Below are 16,236 nucleotides of genomic sequence, written 5' to 3'. Positions count from 1 at the left end.
TAGCTATATGCAGTGTGTCATGCTTCTATATTGGATGCTTGTGTTAAAATGAATAGTTTCTTGTGAGGTTGCTCTTCATTCCTTATGTTCTATGCACATGTACATCTTATTCTCAATATGACAACTCAATAGTGAAACATCAAAAGCACTTCAAGGAAAGAAGATGGCACAATCAAGAACAGAACCTTCTCATATGGTTAAAATCCTGGGAAATTGTATTTTATGGAGCAACAATTGCCAGGATAAATGACAGACTATCCCTTTGCCTAATCAAATAGGAACTGCTGAGTGATGAGGAAGTAATGAAACTGTATATTAAAAAAAAAAGGAATGTGGAGAACCTGTTTTTTAGATTTTACAGGAAACAGCTTAGTTATCACATCCTCTTTTATATTGAAATTTTGAATATCTCTTTGGATTAATCATATTTTCAAGTACTCCTTAGGAATCTTTTATTTTCAAGTACAGAACACTTAGGTACCGTTTGGTTCGGGGTTAAGGAAAAACTAGTTATTCCAGGGATAGGGTTAAGTTCAGGGTTAAGGTGGGGTTAAAGTATTTTTGTGTTTGGTTGGGGGTTAGAGTTAGTCCAGGATAGTGAAAAATAGTGTTTAGTTGGAGTAGGTGGGATAAGAAGGATAGTGGTTGGTAAAGTGATAAAAAGATGAAAATACCCTCACATTAATATATTGAAATAAAGTTTTTTTTTTGGTTTTTAAAATTCTATGCTTGCAAATAATTGTGAGGATTAAAATTAAATACATTTTTGCGTAATTTTGTACCAAAAAATATTTTCCACTACTCTTTTGTAACTTTGAAAATTCCTAAAATTTTCAAACAACTATATTAAAATTGTCTATTTCACTCACATTTGTATTTTCCGAACTATTTTAATATTTTACTTATAATATCATTTTAACCCTCCAAAAATACTAATTTCCAACCTTTCAAATTTAGCCCCTAGTGGAGTTGAGTATCGTTAGGCGTTTTCAAATCCGATTTGTTCCGATCTTTCAAACTTTGCATTGCTATTCGAATATCATTAATAATTCAGAAATATTTACGTACATCAAGTCAATCTGCACATCAACGAACATTTACACAGATAACAACACATTGAATCAAAAACAAATACATATACAACCAAAACAGTTTGAAAGAGTACAAATATATAACAGAGTTAAAAAATAATTACATCTACCAACATGATCTACCTACCAATATTCAACGCAGAAAATATCATCACAATTTCTAACATTAATACATGTTCCATAAAAGGCATAAATAAGCAAGTACAAAGCATATGCATCTCATACATCATCATCTTACAAATGTCAAATAATAATATAACCACTGCACTTAATTCTACCAAATAGCAATACAATTATCTAATTTAGATAAAATTATATTCTAGTGTTTCACAATTGGTTTGTAATATTAGCATGGAGATCCTCACCATTTTGGGAGTCATCAATTACTCCCACTAAATCGCCTTCTCCACCTTCATTTTCAGCGTCCTGTTCATCTGGGTCCTCAGAAAAAATGTTATCATTTGCTTGGTGACGACGAATAAAGTTATGTATTATACAACATGCCATAGCAATCAAGCATTAAACTTTCTACGGAAACGGTGTTGCTACATTTAGAATTTTGAAACGCTTCTTCAAAATGCCAAATGTCCTCTCAACTACATTTCTTAATTGAGCATGCCGGTGGTTATACAAATCTCGTGGATTTCGATGAATGCGGGCCCGTGTGCTAGCGTCAAATTGACTAATATGGTAACGCTCTCTTCTATAGGGTGCAAGAAATTTTTCTGTATTTGCATATCCCGAGTCTACTAAATAATACTTGCCTGCAAATAATATAATTACCAAATGTCATAAGTATACAGGAATTATCTAGAATAGTGTTCATATATATTTTAATTAATAGAAAAATTATTAGCAACACTACTTTCGGGAACAACGAAACCACCTAATTCGCACGCCCATCGAAGTACTCTCATATCGGCAGCAGAGCCTTCCCACCCTGTGCATACAAATAAAAAATTTAGATCAAATGACACCCAACCATCATATTTTGTGAGGTAAACCCTTTTCGACATCGAAATGGTGCTTGTTTGCTCCTTCTGACCACTACTGGAATATGTGTTCCGTCGATCGCACCAATAGCATTCTGCAGTTTACAAAAGAAAAGATGAAAAACATTAGTAATAAAATTTATTTATACACTAATGTATCATATATATAAGCGTGTATGGTTACCTTGAAAGGATGGAAATTTGGATTATCCCGAATCCTTGGATGCACGGCAGCATTACTTGACGGCAACATTATGCAGTCATCTTTTAGCCTCACAATGCCGCGTACAACATTGTTAAAATGCCTACTGATGGTTTCTCCGAAATGTTGGAATGTTTCCGCCAAAATTCGGTTTGCCACGCCATGCCCTACGCCATATAGAAATATGCCTAACTGCTCATCAGCACTCATATTTCTTGTGCTACTTATCAACCCCCTCTCGACTAAAGCATCGCGGAGTGCAATAAATGTAGTTGCACTCATACGAAAGTGATGGCAACAGCGTTCATGATGACCAGACAAAATATCACACAACATTTGATGTCCGGTAAACGGCCGAGTCCTATACCTTTGTCTGGGTACTCTATTTGCAACTGGTTCAGATTCTAACTCAAGTAGCATCATAGCCTCGAAAGATTCATCATCGTCATCTAATATTGTCATAACGGTGGCTATGGTCACTGAAGAAAAAATTGTTTATATAGTGCGTTCGCCATTAATGTCTTTCAAAATCCAACTGTTGTAAATACCGAATAAATCAGCACGCAATAAATTATAACAAAATTAAATAAATACACACGAACATATAGCTATAGCAAGAGGTAATATAAATGGCGCAAACACATAATAATGTTTCAACAGCAGAAAAATATGCAAAGCTAATAAGAGTAGAGGAAACATAAATCAAAGCATCATACAATCAACATTCACCACCACAAGCTAGACACTATGCAAAGCTAAGACTACAAATAACATAAACCAAAGTAACATACAACATAATGCACTGTCACACGCAACATAGGTTGAGGAACGATAAAGAACAACTACCAATACGCCATTTGTTTTAAGCCCGGGAAATAACTGCCTATAGATAACATTTTGCTACGCAAGTTGTCGCTCAACCCAGTTTTTTGCATGCTTGTCATTCAATGACATGAAAGCATTGCGATTCTTACCTTCCTTAAACGCATCGACGACAGCCAAGATGTGATCATCACTTAACCCCGTCATCCCATACACTCGTTGCATGCATTGGTTCTGCGATGGCATATTAGCGCGACTGCTCAGCTCTACCTGACATAGTTGGCGCACCAAAACAAGCTTTTTCTTTCCCTGCCCCACCATGTCGGCCATCGCAGAAGCCCGAGCATCTACTTTCTTTTTTCGTCCCCCAGATGTAGATGCCGTTTGTGGTTGCTTATTGCTGCGCTCTGGAGATCGAGCTCTTTTACTACCAGAGCTATGACCAGAACCACTTGCACCAGTTGTGCGCATCACGGGAGGGCTTGGGGAGCGTAAGGTATTTGCGCCATCATCGTTAGCATTTCGGGGGCACCGAGAGGTCCCTGCTTCGAATGGATATAGTGAGATATCACATGCTGACATTCTAATGCCAGCAGGAGTATCATCCTCACCAGGGGATGACCCGGAGGAGCTTTCAATTGCAGGGGGAGTGTCCACAGCAGTTGTAAATGCATATCTTTCTGACGCAGTTGTATTTTGGGTGAGAAAGTCAATGTCATCATAGGCGGGAAAGGGCTTATCCCTACACTTGGCGTACGCCGGATTCTCCTAAACAAATGAGACAAACAATTTAATTCTATCATCTAATCTACATGCCTTAATAACAAATTTAGTGGCATTATAAAAGAAATTGTATTTACCGCTATTACCGAATCCCAAATTCTTGCGTCACCAGGTGTGAAAATATGCAAGTCAGAATTCCATCCCCACCCGCTCTTATTGGCAAGAGAATGGTACAAATTGAAAGTTTTTTTTAAAACTTTAAATCGATTCTTCAATTGTTGCTTTGTTAGGTTCAAATTGTTTCGACTGTTGAAATCATTTACCATCCTCTTCCAAGCAGTTGGAGTGAATGACCCATTTACGCAATTACCAAATGTATGTTCATCTCTCATCAGCCCCAACAATTGTGCATCCAACATGTTGCTCCAATTTTGACTCCTTGTTATTGTATCAATACGAATACCACCGCTAGCCTCAATAGGTGACTCATCTGCGAGCCCACGTTGCTTCTGTTTGGACTTAGAAACTTTCTTGAATGGACGCATCTGTAGTTTATAATTAAAGAGTGTATGATGGATGCATGAATATGAGTTAAATGCAAGACTTGTTTTTCACTATCAAGTATAGTGTATAATGGCTATAAGGGTCTACTTAAATCAACGATAAATTACATGTTTAATTATATATCTGTCTCCTATGTACAAATGCATGTTCGTCGAAATAAGGTTTAGATGGTTCGTTCCCACAAATGGCTCAAGTGATTTCCAACTAAAATGGGGTTGCATTGATTTTTCAATCGATGCCATCCATCTAATCTTAATTGGGAACCGTCATCATCGCCGAATCACATCTTTCCAAGCAGTATATCTTTCCCTCAGTGTATCTACAATTCTTCATCACGACATCCGAGAGGAGAGTATGAATAACATGGCGATTTCATATAGCAACGAGAATATGCGCAAGTATTATCAGATATCGATATTGAACATGCAGCAGAAAATGCAAAAGTATGATCTGAATTACCAATATGCATCATCTTCATTATACCAACTAGCATGCAAATTCGTTTGATTTATTTCACCGGCATTGGATAAATAGAAAAGTTAGGAAAAATGTAACCTGTCTATAGCAAATATACCAAGCTCAAGGATGTCCACAGAAGCACAGAGATACCCACGCCTTACAAATTAATCTAAACCTGAAAACAGGGATCGGCCCAAGCAAGCTGCAGAGACGAACAATGACGGTGTACAAAAAACCCGCAATTGGCAAGCTGTGAAGCGAAGGCCACTTTTGGCAGCACGAAGCCTCTCCGACAGCAACGATCGTGCGTGAGAAGGGCGACACAGTTCACAGGCGAAGAAAACCAGAAAAACAAGATTCAACAACAAAATCGCAAATTTAGGCCGGCACAGATCGCAGGTGAAGAAACCCCAAAACAAAGAATCAACAACCGAATCAATAAGCAAGTCGCAGCTTAAGGCCGGCACAGATCGCAGGTGAAGAAAGCCCCCAAAAAAAAAATCAACAAGCAAATCGCTGATGAAGGTGGGCACAGATTGAGCGTGAAAAGTTAGATCCGGAAGCGTGGGTTTCACGGAATCGACGAGGAAGAAGTAGCAAAGGGTTTGGCCAGATGTGAGGCACTTACGACCAACGCTGACGAGGGGAGGTGAGGCAACGACGGAATGTGAGGCCGGAGGGGAGGTGAGGCGAGGGGAGGTAAGGCGATGACAGGAGGTGAGGCCGGAGGGGAGGTGAGGCGGCGACGAGGGGAGGTGAGGCGACGACCGGAGGTGAGGTCGGAAGGGAGGTGAGGCGACGACGAGGGGAGGTAAGGCGACGACCGGAGGTGAGGCAACGAGAGGGGAGGTCAGGCGACGACCGGAGGTGAGGCCGGAGGGGCTTCGAGCGGAGGTGAAGGGGATCCGGAGGTTAAGCTTGGGGAGCAAGGCGTGAAGCTTCGGGGTGAGAATAGGGAGGAAGAGGAAGAAGCAACAGAGGAGAAAGGGGAAAGTGGAGCCTGGGGAGGCGTGAGGGGATAAAGCTAGGAGGGNAATGGGGTGGGGTTAGTAAAGCCCACCCCAAACCGGGTTATCAGGGATAACCCGGTTTGGGGTGGCTTTACTAACCCCACCCCATAAGGGTGGTGTTTGGGTATTAATTGGGGGTTAAAGGGTTATTCCACCCCTTAACCCCCAACCAAACGCTAGCTTAGAAATTAGGTTAAAGAAAAAGCAAGGTTTACTTGAATGGTAAAGAAAGAGGAATGCAAAATCATATAGAACATATCTCCTTCCTTCCATTGCGGCCTTTAACCCACTTTAGGGATATCAATAGGTCGGTTTCGGGATGATTTTTGAAGAACCTGAAACTGAACCCGTATAAAAAACCGAAACCTAAAACAATACCCAAGCCCCACCGGGTATAAAGATTCAAAATGGAAACCCGTACCCACAACCGAAAAAATCGAATCCGACTATTAAATATGCTAATAAATTAAACCATTAACATATATTAATTATTAAAATAAATATAAAACTCTCTCTTTCCCCCCCCTCTCTCTCTCTCTCTCTCTCTATATATATATATATATATATATATATATATATATATATATAAGGTTGTGTGCTCTTAGAAGCACAGTGACCTCCATGCTATCAAGTCGTTCTCGATGCTGAGACTTTCGACTCGACGATCGGCTCTGTTAGGACTTGATCTAGAATATTTGAAGTAGCTAGAAAATAAATTTCGTGATTCTTTTATATCATTTACCTAGTGATCGAAGAGGCTCAAAATCAATAGTTTTAATGGTTGTGGTGAGCAATTTGCAAGTTTAACGATGTAGAAATATTCAAATCATGTCAAATTTTGATAGAAATTTTTTTTATACTTATAAAACAAGATCAATATTTTTTATCTAAAATTTTAGTGTCATATCATCAGTTTTTGTGAAATTTTTATTTTCAACGGTCGATTTTGAGATCTTTCGATCACTATATAAATGATCTTAAAAAATTGCGAAATTTATTTTCTAGGTAGTTTAATTGCTCTAGATCAAGTCTAACAGAGCCGATCGTCAATTCGGAAGTCCCAGCATCGAAAACAACATGACAGCACGGAGGCTATCGTACTTCTAAAAGCACACAGGCCGGACTCTCTCTCTCTCTCTCTCTCTCTCTCTCTCTCTCTCTCTCNAAGGGCTAAAGTGCATACCCTCTTGAGTTGTATTAATGAATATATATAGTACAAGAGATTGTCTTACTATAGTAACAATGACTACTATAGTAAGAGTATAACTAGGATTACATACTATATAATCCTACTCTATAGAAGGCAATGATACTACTCTATATAAGGCAATAATACACAATATCCTAATATATCGTAACATCCTAATATAGATAAAATATATTGTAACACCCTTGTCCAATGACTTTGTCCGTTAAATATGGAACAATCTATGGGGGCAGCATTTGGAAAGTGCGAACTCCGTACGGTAAGATTAAGCATAATTCTTCCTTGTCAACCTAATTTTCAATGCTAACCATGCATTTATTTCGTAACACATGATCTTAGCCCTCCTTATTTTCAAGTGGAACAGAAAGAATGCATTGCTTGATCATATATCTACAGAGGTAGCTAGTAACTAGAGATCTCCATAGTATAAATAATGAATTTGTGCAATCCTACTTACCTCCATATAATTTAAGAAAAAAAAATTGGGTGAAGTTTTTTTATTCATTTATCCAAATGGCAACATTTAATTATTTGATATTTTGTGGCTGCGCATTTATGCAGTCTTCGTCTTTGCTGTCCATCTGTTGTTCATTATTCCTGGTAAAGTAATATTCTTATTGCATCGGTTGATAATTTCCCTGATTTTGATTTATAATGCACAGAAACTGGAGAAGGAGAATACTGAAGAATGAAATGGTTGCCGGAGCATTTCTTGCCGTCGTCGAGTATTTCATGCTGTGTCTTTACACACTGAGCAGAAAGGGTTGTTTCAAGAACTAAGTTGGAGGGCATCATGTGCCAAATTAATTTTTCAGTCAATGAAAGGGCTGAGAAAGAATTTGAAGTTCTGTGGTGTTGTTTGGATTTTCATTGATTTAGCTGACACTCAACCTTTCTATGTAACTGCACCTCAGTTAATTTAACAGTTCAATGTGGTTTTGCTACAATAAACATACTCCTGGGAGGTGTATTTCATGTTCTTAATTAGGTGTTTTCTTCTTTTATTTTGGGTAAAAGCGCACAGAATTTGTATGAACTTATGGATCATTTTGAGTCGACTACCAAATCTTTTAAAATTTTAATTTCATTATCAAACCTTTCAGTTTATTTGATTTGAGTTAGTCAATGACATTTTGACTTCAAAATTTAAATTAATTAATTACTTTAATAAATTTATAGTTATGAAAAGTGCATAAATTATATTGAACCTTTAAAGAAAAATAATGCGTTTGAATTTGAAAGTTAAAGTGTCATTGATTTGCTCAAGTCAAATAAATTGAAAAGTTGGGTATTAAAATTAAAATTTTGAAAGATTGGAGGGTCGAATCAAAATGGTCGATAGTTCAGATAAGTAGTTACTCCCTTTTGGAAAGAATGCAAGGAAGGAATGAAGTTTGGTAGAGTTTTTTTTTCCCTTCTCAAGTTGTTATCTATCATTTAGCAATCAACAATTTGCTTACATGTTGAAGGGGAAAACCTCCAGCCCTTCTTAAGCTGAGTATTGCTAATTCTACAACCAAGTTTGGATAGTAGATCTTACAACTAGTCCATGGAAGGGCTAGGTTTTTCTAATGTTTTAAAAATTGGTTCGAACAACAATTAGAAAATATTATTGGATCAAGAATCACCCGTTGAGTTGGTGATATTAGTATGACGTCATAAATATTTAACTAATATTTTTAATTTTACATAGAGATAATTTTATATATATTATTATTCTAGTGTAATATTTAAATATGAAGTTCAAATTTTTAGACCAAATTAAATAGATATAAGTTTTCAAGTTTTACTTTCTATGAGACTAATCAATGCTAATAATAATAATAATAATATATATAAAATTATCTCTATTAAAAGCTAAAAAGGTTTTAACCCTTTGGATTATAATATGATTTGAAAAAAATTCAGTCGGTTTGATTAAGTCCGGTTCTCTAGTTGGATGATTGAACCACCAATTTGAACGATTCAAAGTGGTTTGTTGATTTACGCGGTTCAAAAGGTTGAACCGAGCTGTTTCATAGACTGAGTTACGGTTGGACCAATCGAACTGGTCAATTCAATTCGGATTTTAAATTATTGGTTTCTCCTCACCTATCACATTATTTTCCTTTAATACTAAAAAAATCTGTCTCAGATTTTTAAAGCGCAATGGGAGGGATTATAATCCTTGATGAGGGTTGTAAACTGTCCAACCCTTATTGGGTTGTAGACTTAGCATTTTTTTCCATTTTAATTCATCATATTTGTAATTTACTACATCATGATTCAAAATATAGCACTATGGGTCTTTGGTTTCTATTTTGGTTTTGTATATGAGCTCGCTTTTCACGAGGATTATATAATACTATATTTATGAACAATATAATTATAAAAGAGCAATACTATCAATACATCCAAATAAGTAGGTGCAAGTTTTACATCCTATTTAGTCAACACCTACAATTTTCTTACTAGTTTTATCACTCCTTTTTAATATTAAATATTCAAAAAGAATTTCTAAATACTTGGATGGGTGGATATGAGATTTATATTCTACTTTTGGGTATATATAAGCCATAATACTCATTATAAAATAGAGCACATTATGATATATCCTCTTATCCTCTTGTTTATGAGGCATAGCATTTTTCTACTCTCTTTTATGATAAGTTTTTAAAGAAAAAGATGGCTTGCTAATTTTCTTGGTTACTATCTTGGTGTGTAGTACTCTTTGATTTTCAACATGTGTGATTTGCACTTTGCTTTTCAAGATGTGTGATTTGCTCTTTACTTTTCAACATGTGATTTGCACTTTACTTTTTTTTTAAAAAAATAAAAACAATAGAAATTGCTCATCACATTATCAAGAAAAAATCTTACCTTGGAGCCACTAGTGAGACTAGTGGTTGTTATCCAGATTGGTGACTTAAGATGTTGGTGGTTTGACGAGTGTTTAAAGATTAAGCTTGAGTCTTTTTTTTTTTTTTTAGGTTGTAAACTCGTAAGAAGGGGATTATACGTTTTACAGGTGCAAAGGAAAGATCTGAAGAAAAAAAAAAAAAAAAAAAAAAAAAAAACTTTTTTCACCATGTTCAAGTTCCTTTGGTCCTCATCACCGTTGCTTATGTTGTATGCATACAAATAGAAAAAACACAAATTGCTATTCATTTATTTACGGCAAAAATCTATTAATAGGCTCAAATTTTTTGTTCTTTTTCTTTCCTGTGGTTTCCCTCTTTAACATGTTCTTTTATGTTTTTATATAAGATCTCACCACAATCATTTAGTTTTTTTAGCTCTTTCTTGCTTCTCTGTTTCACTAGTCAGGGCTTTTCTCTCCTTCTCTTCTGTCGGCATAACAGACGTCATTTCTTTGAATCGGAGCTTTGTAAATTTGGAGGTAGAAACATTCTAATGTACATTTTGAGAGAAAAGAGATGCCGTACCTAGATTGGGTATTTTGTATGTATTTATAATTAATTTTTCAATGTAAATGATATACAAAAATATGTTTATATCATTAATAACAAAAATATGTTTATCATCTCACACAAATTATCGCCTAGCCTGGAGACCCTGCTAAGCCTTGTTGGCTAGTTGCTACCGCCACCTTTGAAGACCGAAGGTAGTGGATGAGCGGCGGATGGGTTTCGGTGTGTTTTTCGGCGAAATTACCGGTAGAACGCGATTTCGCATCACGATGAGTTTTCGGCTGCGTGGTCGCCCCAAAAATTATCACCTAGCCTTGTTGGCTGGCCGCCGTGGGAGTGTAACATACCACATCCCTCGTAAATTGTGCCGAGTTTTGTCGAAATGAGCGGAACGCGGAGTTGAATGAGTTAGAGTGGACCCTAAATGCATTAGAGTCCATAAGTGAGCTAAAAGGGACCTGTGAGAGCGAATCTGAAAATCTGGCTAAGTCTCAGATTTTGAGCTCTCGGGGACCGGTCCCTGAAGGAGAGACCGGTCCCCGTACGCGTAGCCTGCCAAGAAATCCTGAAGCATCCGGTCCCGGGTGGTGAGACCGGTCCTCGGGAGACCGGTCCCTGAAGGGCAGACCGGTCCCTCGCTGCGCAGCAGCTGAGAAACCCGAAAATTTGGCTAAGTCCTGGAAAACCCACGTTCGGGAACCGGTCCCTCGTCGGGGAGACCGGTCCCCGAAGGCGAAAAATGCCCAGTCTGGGCAGATCAATGGGAAACAAGTGGAGGGGCTTAAGTGCAATTGTTACAACACTATATATGGCCCAACCCCTCTCTTCCACAACCATTTCTCCCCTCCTCTCTCATTTCCTCTCTTTCTCTCTCTAGAATCCCTCTAGAGCTTGGAGAAGAAGAAGAAGAACTTGGAAAAGAAGGTGGATTTGGTGTTTTGGAGGTTCTAGGAGCTCTCCAACAAGAAGAACCTTGGTGGAGCTTGGACTAGAGGTGAGTTTTGTAAGGTTTTCCTCTAGGGTTTGGGTTTTAACCTAAGGAATTAGAGCTTTGTGCTCCTTAGAGGTTTTAGAAGCTCTTTTGAGCCATGAATAACAAGATATCCATGAGAGCTCAAGGTGCTCTCATGGTGAATCCTTGGAAGTGGTGTTTGGAGCTCTAGGGTTGGTTCCAAAGGTCTAGAAACCTTGTTAGGATGCTTCTTAGATGATCCTAAGCTATTGTTTGCTTAGGGTTGGGATCGATTCATGGGAAAACCCTAAATGACATTGTTAGGGCTTGAAAATTGGGGGTTTTGCCCTAGAATTTTTCGGGGACAAATTGACCCCGTAGAAACCTAATTGAGGGTGCCCTAAACACGTTGGACAACTCCGTTTAACGTTGCGAAAATATTAGAGTATAGTTCATGTACAAAAGGCCTAATATGACACTATTTTGATTATAGGGCGCGGAATTGGCTTTCGTAAAGTGCGGGAGCTTTCATATTCTACACCCACACGACCAATAGAGGTGGGGGGGGTGCACGCCGGAATCGTTGGATTCCCTTCTATGTCTGTTTTCTCTATTCTTGAGCATATATATGTATACCCATTCATGCATAGTAGGGTAGATACATGTGAAACTTAGTTTGACTTTATTTATATGCTTCTAACGTAGTTGAACATAGAGGATGATAGAACCAAAATGGACATGTGTGATTGGACCCTCAAGTTGTGTGAATGTGAGGTTGGACTTGGACAATAGAAAATAAGGGTGACATTGACATAGAAACAAGATTGGTATTGAGAGATGAACCGTTAAACATAGTTTAACCAATTATGGCATCATTACAGGTATAGCCTTGAGAGTGGCAAGAATGAATAGGGAGAGACCTATCATGACATCGGCGTTATGACTAGTGGCTATGAATCCTCAAGTTGAGGATTGGATCGATACTCACGTTATGTCTTGACTTGAGGGAGGTCGCTTCCCCTCGAGCGGTGCGCTCCGGAGTTGGTCACCACTGGGCGTGGTAAAGTCCTCCCAGATGACGGTACCTAGGGAGGTTCGAGTCCCCCGCTAGTAAGGGATTTTGGGTGGTGAGTTGTTGGGGTTAACAAAGTTAACCGATAAGATTGGGTAAAAGCCAAAGCAAAATTATAAAATGGGCATGCATGCATTTATCATCCATATGGTTATTCATTTACTGACCAATTTCTTGCAGGCATTGTATTAGTAGTAGCATTAGATGGCTTGCTATCTTTTCCTTTGAAATACTTATGCCTGGATAGACCTAGTGGGTAAGTCGGCGAGGTCGGATGCCGAACCCACTGGGAACTTCGTTGTAGTTCTCACACCACTAACCCTACAGTTCCTAGCACGAGCGGGGCGGCGGAGGACCGAGGCAAGGGTATCGCGCCGTAGGTAGCGGCCACCGGGACTTTTTATATTTTGTAGTCATTCCCTTTTTGGTATACATGTATCAACTTCACTTGGTTGATTTAGAGATGTAAAGTGTGAACAATCATGTATTTGGGTGGATGACTAAATGTAAAAAGATATGATGGTTTAAATGTAATCAAATATCATGTATATTGTATATTTAGCTTAGAGCTTTCGCTTCCGTTGTTGCTTGCCTTCGTGCAAGCCTTGTATTATATATGCAAATCTCTTGTTGATTGCTTATTTATACATGTTGTTGGAGCCTTGGGCGGACAGGGGAGGCTCTGTTCATTCGACGTCTGTTGACGTGACCCGAACCTGACCAAATTGACGGGGATTAGGGCGTGACAGGTAGCCTCGTGTGTTCGGAGGCGACAGGTGAGCGGCGGAGGGTTCCAGTACCAAAGTGGACACTTCTGGAAGCCTGGAGCGAAACGGTCGACTGGCGACGACTGAGTTGACCTTGGTGTTTGTAGTTGCTGCTTGAACACTCAAATGGATGTGTTTCAGGGTAACGGGTGACTTGTGGCATATGTCGGTGTGTTTTGGGACACTTCGTGGGTCTTGCGGGCATCCCGATGCATTTTCGGGATTCTCGACGAGTCCGGGTGTAACACTCCATATTTTTTTAAATATCTTGTTTTCGCCCCAATCTTATTAAATTTGGACCTTTTCATAATTTTCAATCTTTGAGGGACTCGGCAGCATATTATTACCTAATTAGCCCTAATTTAATTAGTTCTCCCTAGCCAACCCTCACCCGACTCTCTTTTTCTCCCTCTCACTGCGTCCGTACGCCTCGCCGTTCCGCACGTGCGCGCGTGATGCTATTCGATCCCTACCGTCGTCACCGTTATCCTTGGCCACCGCTGCCGCGACCCTTTTGTTTGATCTCTATCGGCATTTTTGGTTCGTCGTCGATGGTGTCTCGTCGTCGTTGTCTCCGTCTTTGAAGAGGTTCTTTTTTTTAATCTCTTTTATCTCTTTCACTAAATCTTGAGATCATCCAACCTCTTTGTTCACGCTTATATGATTGTTCTTGAATACTTATCTCTTGATGATTAGACTTAAAACTATCAAAATCTGATTTGCTTTGATTTGAACATGTGTTATTTGAACTATCATTTTATTTTGTATCCCTATCTGATTTAGTGAAAGAGATAAAAGAGATTAAAAAAAAGNTTTTTTTTAATCTCTTTTATCTCTTTCACTAAATCTTGAGATCATCCAACCTCTTTGTTCACGCTTATATGATTGTTCTTGAATACTTATCTCTTGATGATTAGAATTAAAACTATCAAAATCTGATTTGCTTTGATTTGAACATGTGTTATTTGAACTATCATTTTATTTTGTATCCCTATCTGATTTAGTTATATAAATTCTCCATATTCTACATACTTCTTGTAATGCTCCTTACATGTTCGACAAAATGCCTAAAAGAAGGCATATATTGTTTTTGTTCCTATCTTGATTCTATCTAATTATTGATTTGCATATCAATGTTTCAACATTTGAAAATCCTCTTTTCGAACCTTTGATCCTTCGTTTATCATCTAAAATTCCGTTCATATTATCGTGTTTATTTAAATAGTTTAATTTTTGAAACTCTCAATTCTCTTGATTGTTAATTCAGTTTCTTCGAGTTCATCATTCTAAATCTCTTTCGTGCTCCGTCTTGCCCTTTTTGCATGCATTTGTAGCCGACATTGTCGACCTATGTGAACCTATCAGAATTCAGATTTTTGTATAAGCTTGCATTCTAAATGTATGTATATCCGTTTTGTAACTTTATTTTTGAGTAGCTTATAGAGAGTTGTATATCTCTATTTTAGGTTTCGACGATTGATTTTCGTGCAATTTTCGACTGGATAGCTTCTTAGCTTAGAAGCCGCTTTTGAGGTAAGCGACCGGACACCCGTTAGTTTTTCGTAAGATAATTTAGGAAAATATTCCGATTGTATGAAAATTTTATTTTGTAGATTTTAAAATTAAGGGTTAAGCATATTATTAAATATTTCTGTAAATTGAGCTTCAACTGTGATTGACAAGTTCGTTTAGCAAAAAGAATTTTTGAAACTTGATAATTTGTTCTGTAAATTAGTGACTGGATACATTTTGAATTATTATATCTCTTGGTATTCTGCTATGCAATGTTGGCCATGTCGACATGTATTTTGTTATAGAAGCGAGCTTCGTCTTTGTATTGCGCCTTCTGGTGCCTGCGCCTATACGTGCCTCTGCTTTGTTTGCGCCTTCGGGTGCCTCTGTTTTGTACATGCACCTTCGGTGCCTCTGTTCTGTTTGCGCCTTCGGGTGCCTCTGTTTTGTTTACGCCTTCGGGTGTGTCTTTGGATCTCGCCAACGGATCATATGATATAGTTAGGTACCGGAGACTTAATATTTATTTCGTTATTTGCTTAAAGAGAAATGCTTTGTAAAGTTATAGTTTTAATATGATCTGAATTTTAAATTTGATAATTCTTGTTTTCTGAAATTTTGCAAATTAAAAACCAGTCGCTTAAATTAATTTTTGTATTTATTTATTTATATGCTTAATCCGACTAATGTGGTGTATGGTTGCTTACCCAGGTACCGAGACTGATTTGCCGGGCGGGACTTAGACCGAGTGAACGTTAGACGTAGCTAGTTTTGATTTTTAGTCCTTTTAGTTTTATGCCTAGCATATTTAGATGTGAATATTTTTAGACTTCGTAAATGATCGTTTGTTATCTACTTTTATTTCGTTATTTCTTCGTACTCACCTTTGTTAACTATGATATTTAGTGGACCGAATTTATGGTGTTTCTTAGTAAGCTTTAGTTCTATAGATGTTAGAATTCATTTGATTTTAGTTAAAATTCAATTTCTTAGTCTCATCTTATGATTCTTTGGATTTACTGGAAAAATTAGTAATCATCTTTTTGCTAGTTTCCGTCTGATTCTGTAGCCTTGCATATTTGCTAGTTTAGCAGGTATGTGGCGTCTATTACGCCTTGGGTTTGGGGCGCGACACCGGGAGTCAATTTCGGAAAGCCAATTTCGCGAGTGATTTTGGGGTTTTTGAGCAATGTCTTTGAGTCAGTTCGTTTGGTTTCTGACTTTGTCGACCTGTCATAGGTCCGATCGACGGTTCTGCACACTGCGGGAACTAGGTGCAACTACGACACAGGTGGGTACTTCGATCTGAAGTCGGTATTGTGGTGCACGCTCGGTGATGTTTTCTTCACTCTTACTTGTTACATCTTGCATGTATCTAGTCTATTCGAGCTTGACACCATATGACTCGCTATACATATGCTCTACTTAGTTATACTTTTGTTTTCATATGTCA

General features: G+C 38.1%; 1 protein-coding gene across 2 annotated transcripts; it reads right to left on the bottom strand.

Moving 5' to 3' along the window:
* LOC109720764 lies at nucleotides 1,598-3,082 on the bottom strand. Of its 2 annotated transcripts, XR_002219055.1 has the most exons (3): nucleotides 2,268-3,082; nucleotides 1,957-2,178; nucleotides 1,598-1,855 (listed from the first exon to the last, which is right to left on the bottom strand). XR_002219055.1 is itself a non-coding variant. In XM_020248073.1 (2 exons), exons 1-2 carry the CDS (start codon nucleotides 2,745-2,747, stop codon nucleotides 2,053-2,055), a joined length of 606 nt encoding a protein of 201 aa, XP_020103662.1. In that variant the 5' UTR covers nucleotides 2,748-3,082; the 3' UTR covers nucleotides 1,598-2,052. The 2 variants fall into 2 exon arrangements, 1 of the variants encoding a protein (XP_020103662.1); XM_020248073.1 differs by having other exon boundaries at nucleotides 1,598-2,178.

Source organism: Ananas comosus, linkage group 14 (genome assembly GCF_001540865.1).
Source record: "Ananas comosus cultivar F153 linkage group 14, ASM154086v1, whole genome shotgun sequence".
Classification (NCBI taxonomy): domain Eukaryota; kingdom Viridiplantae; phylum Streptophyta; class Magnoliopsida; order Poales; family Bromeliaceae; genus Ananas; species Ananas comosus.
This window is presented reverse-complemented; position numbering and strand designations above follow the sequence as displayed.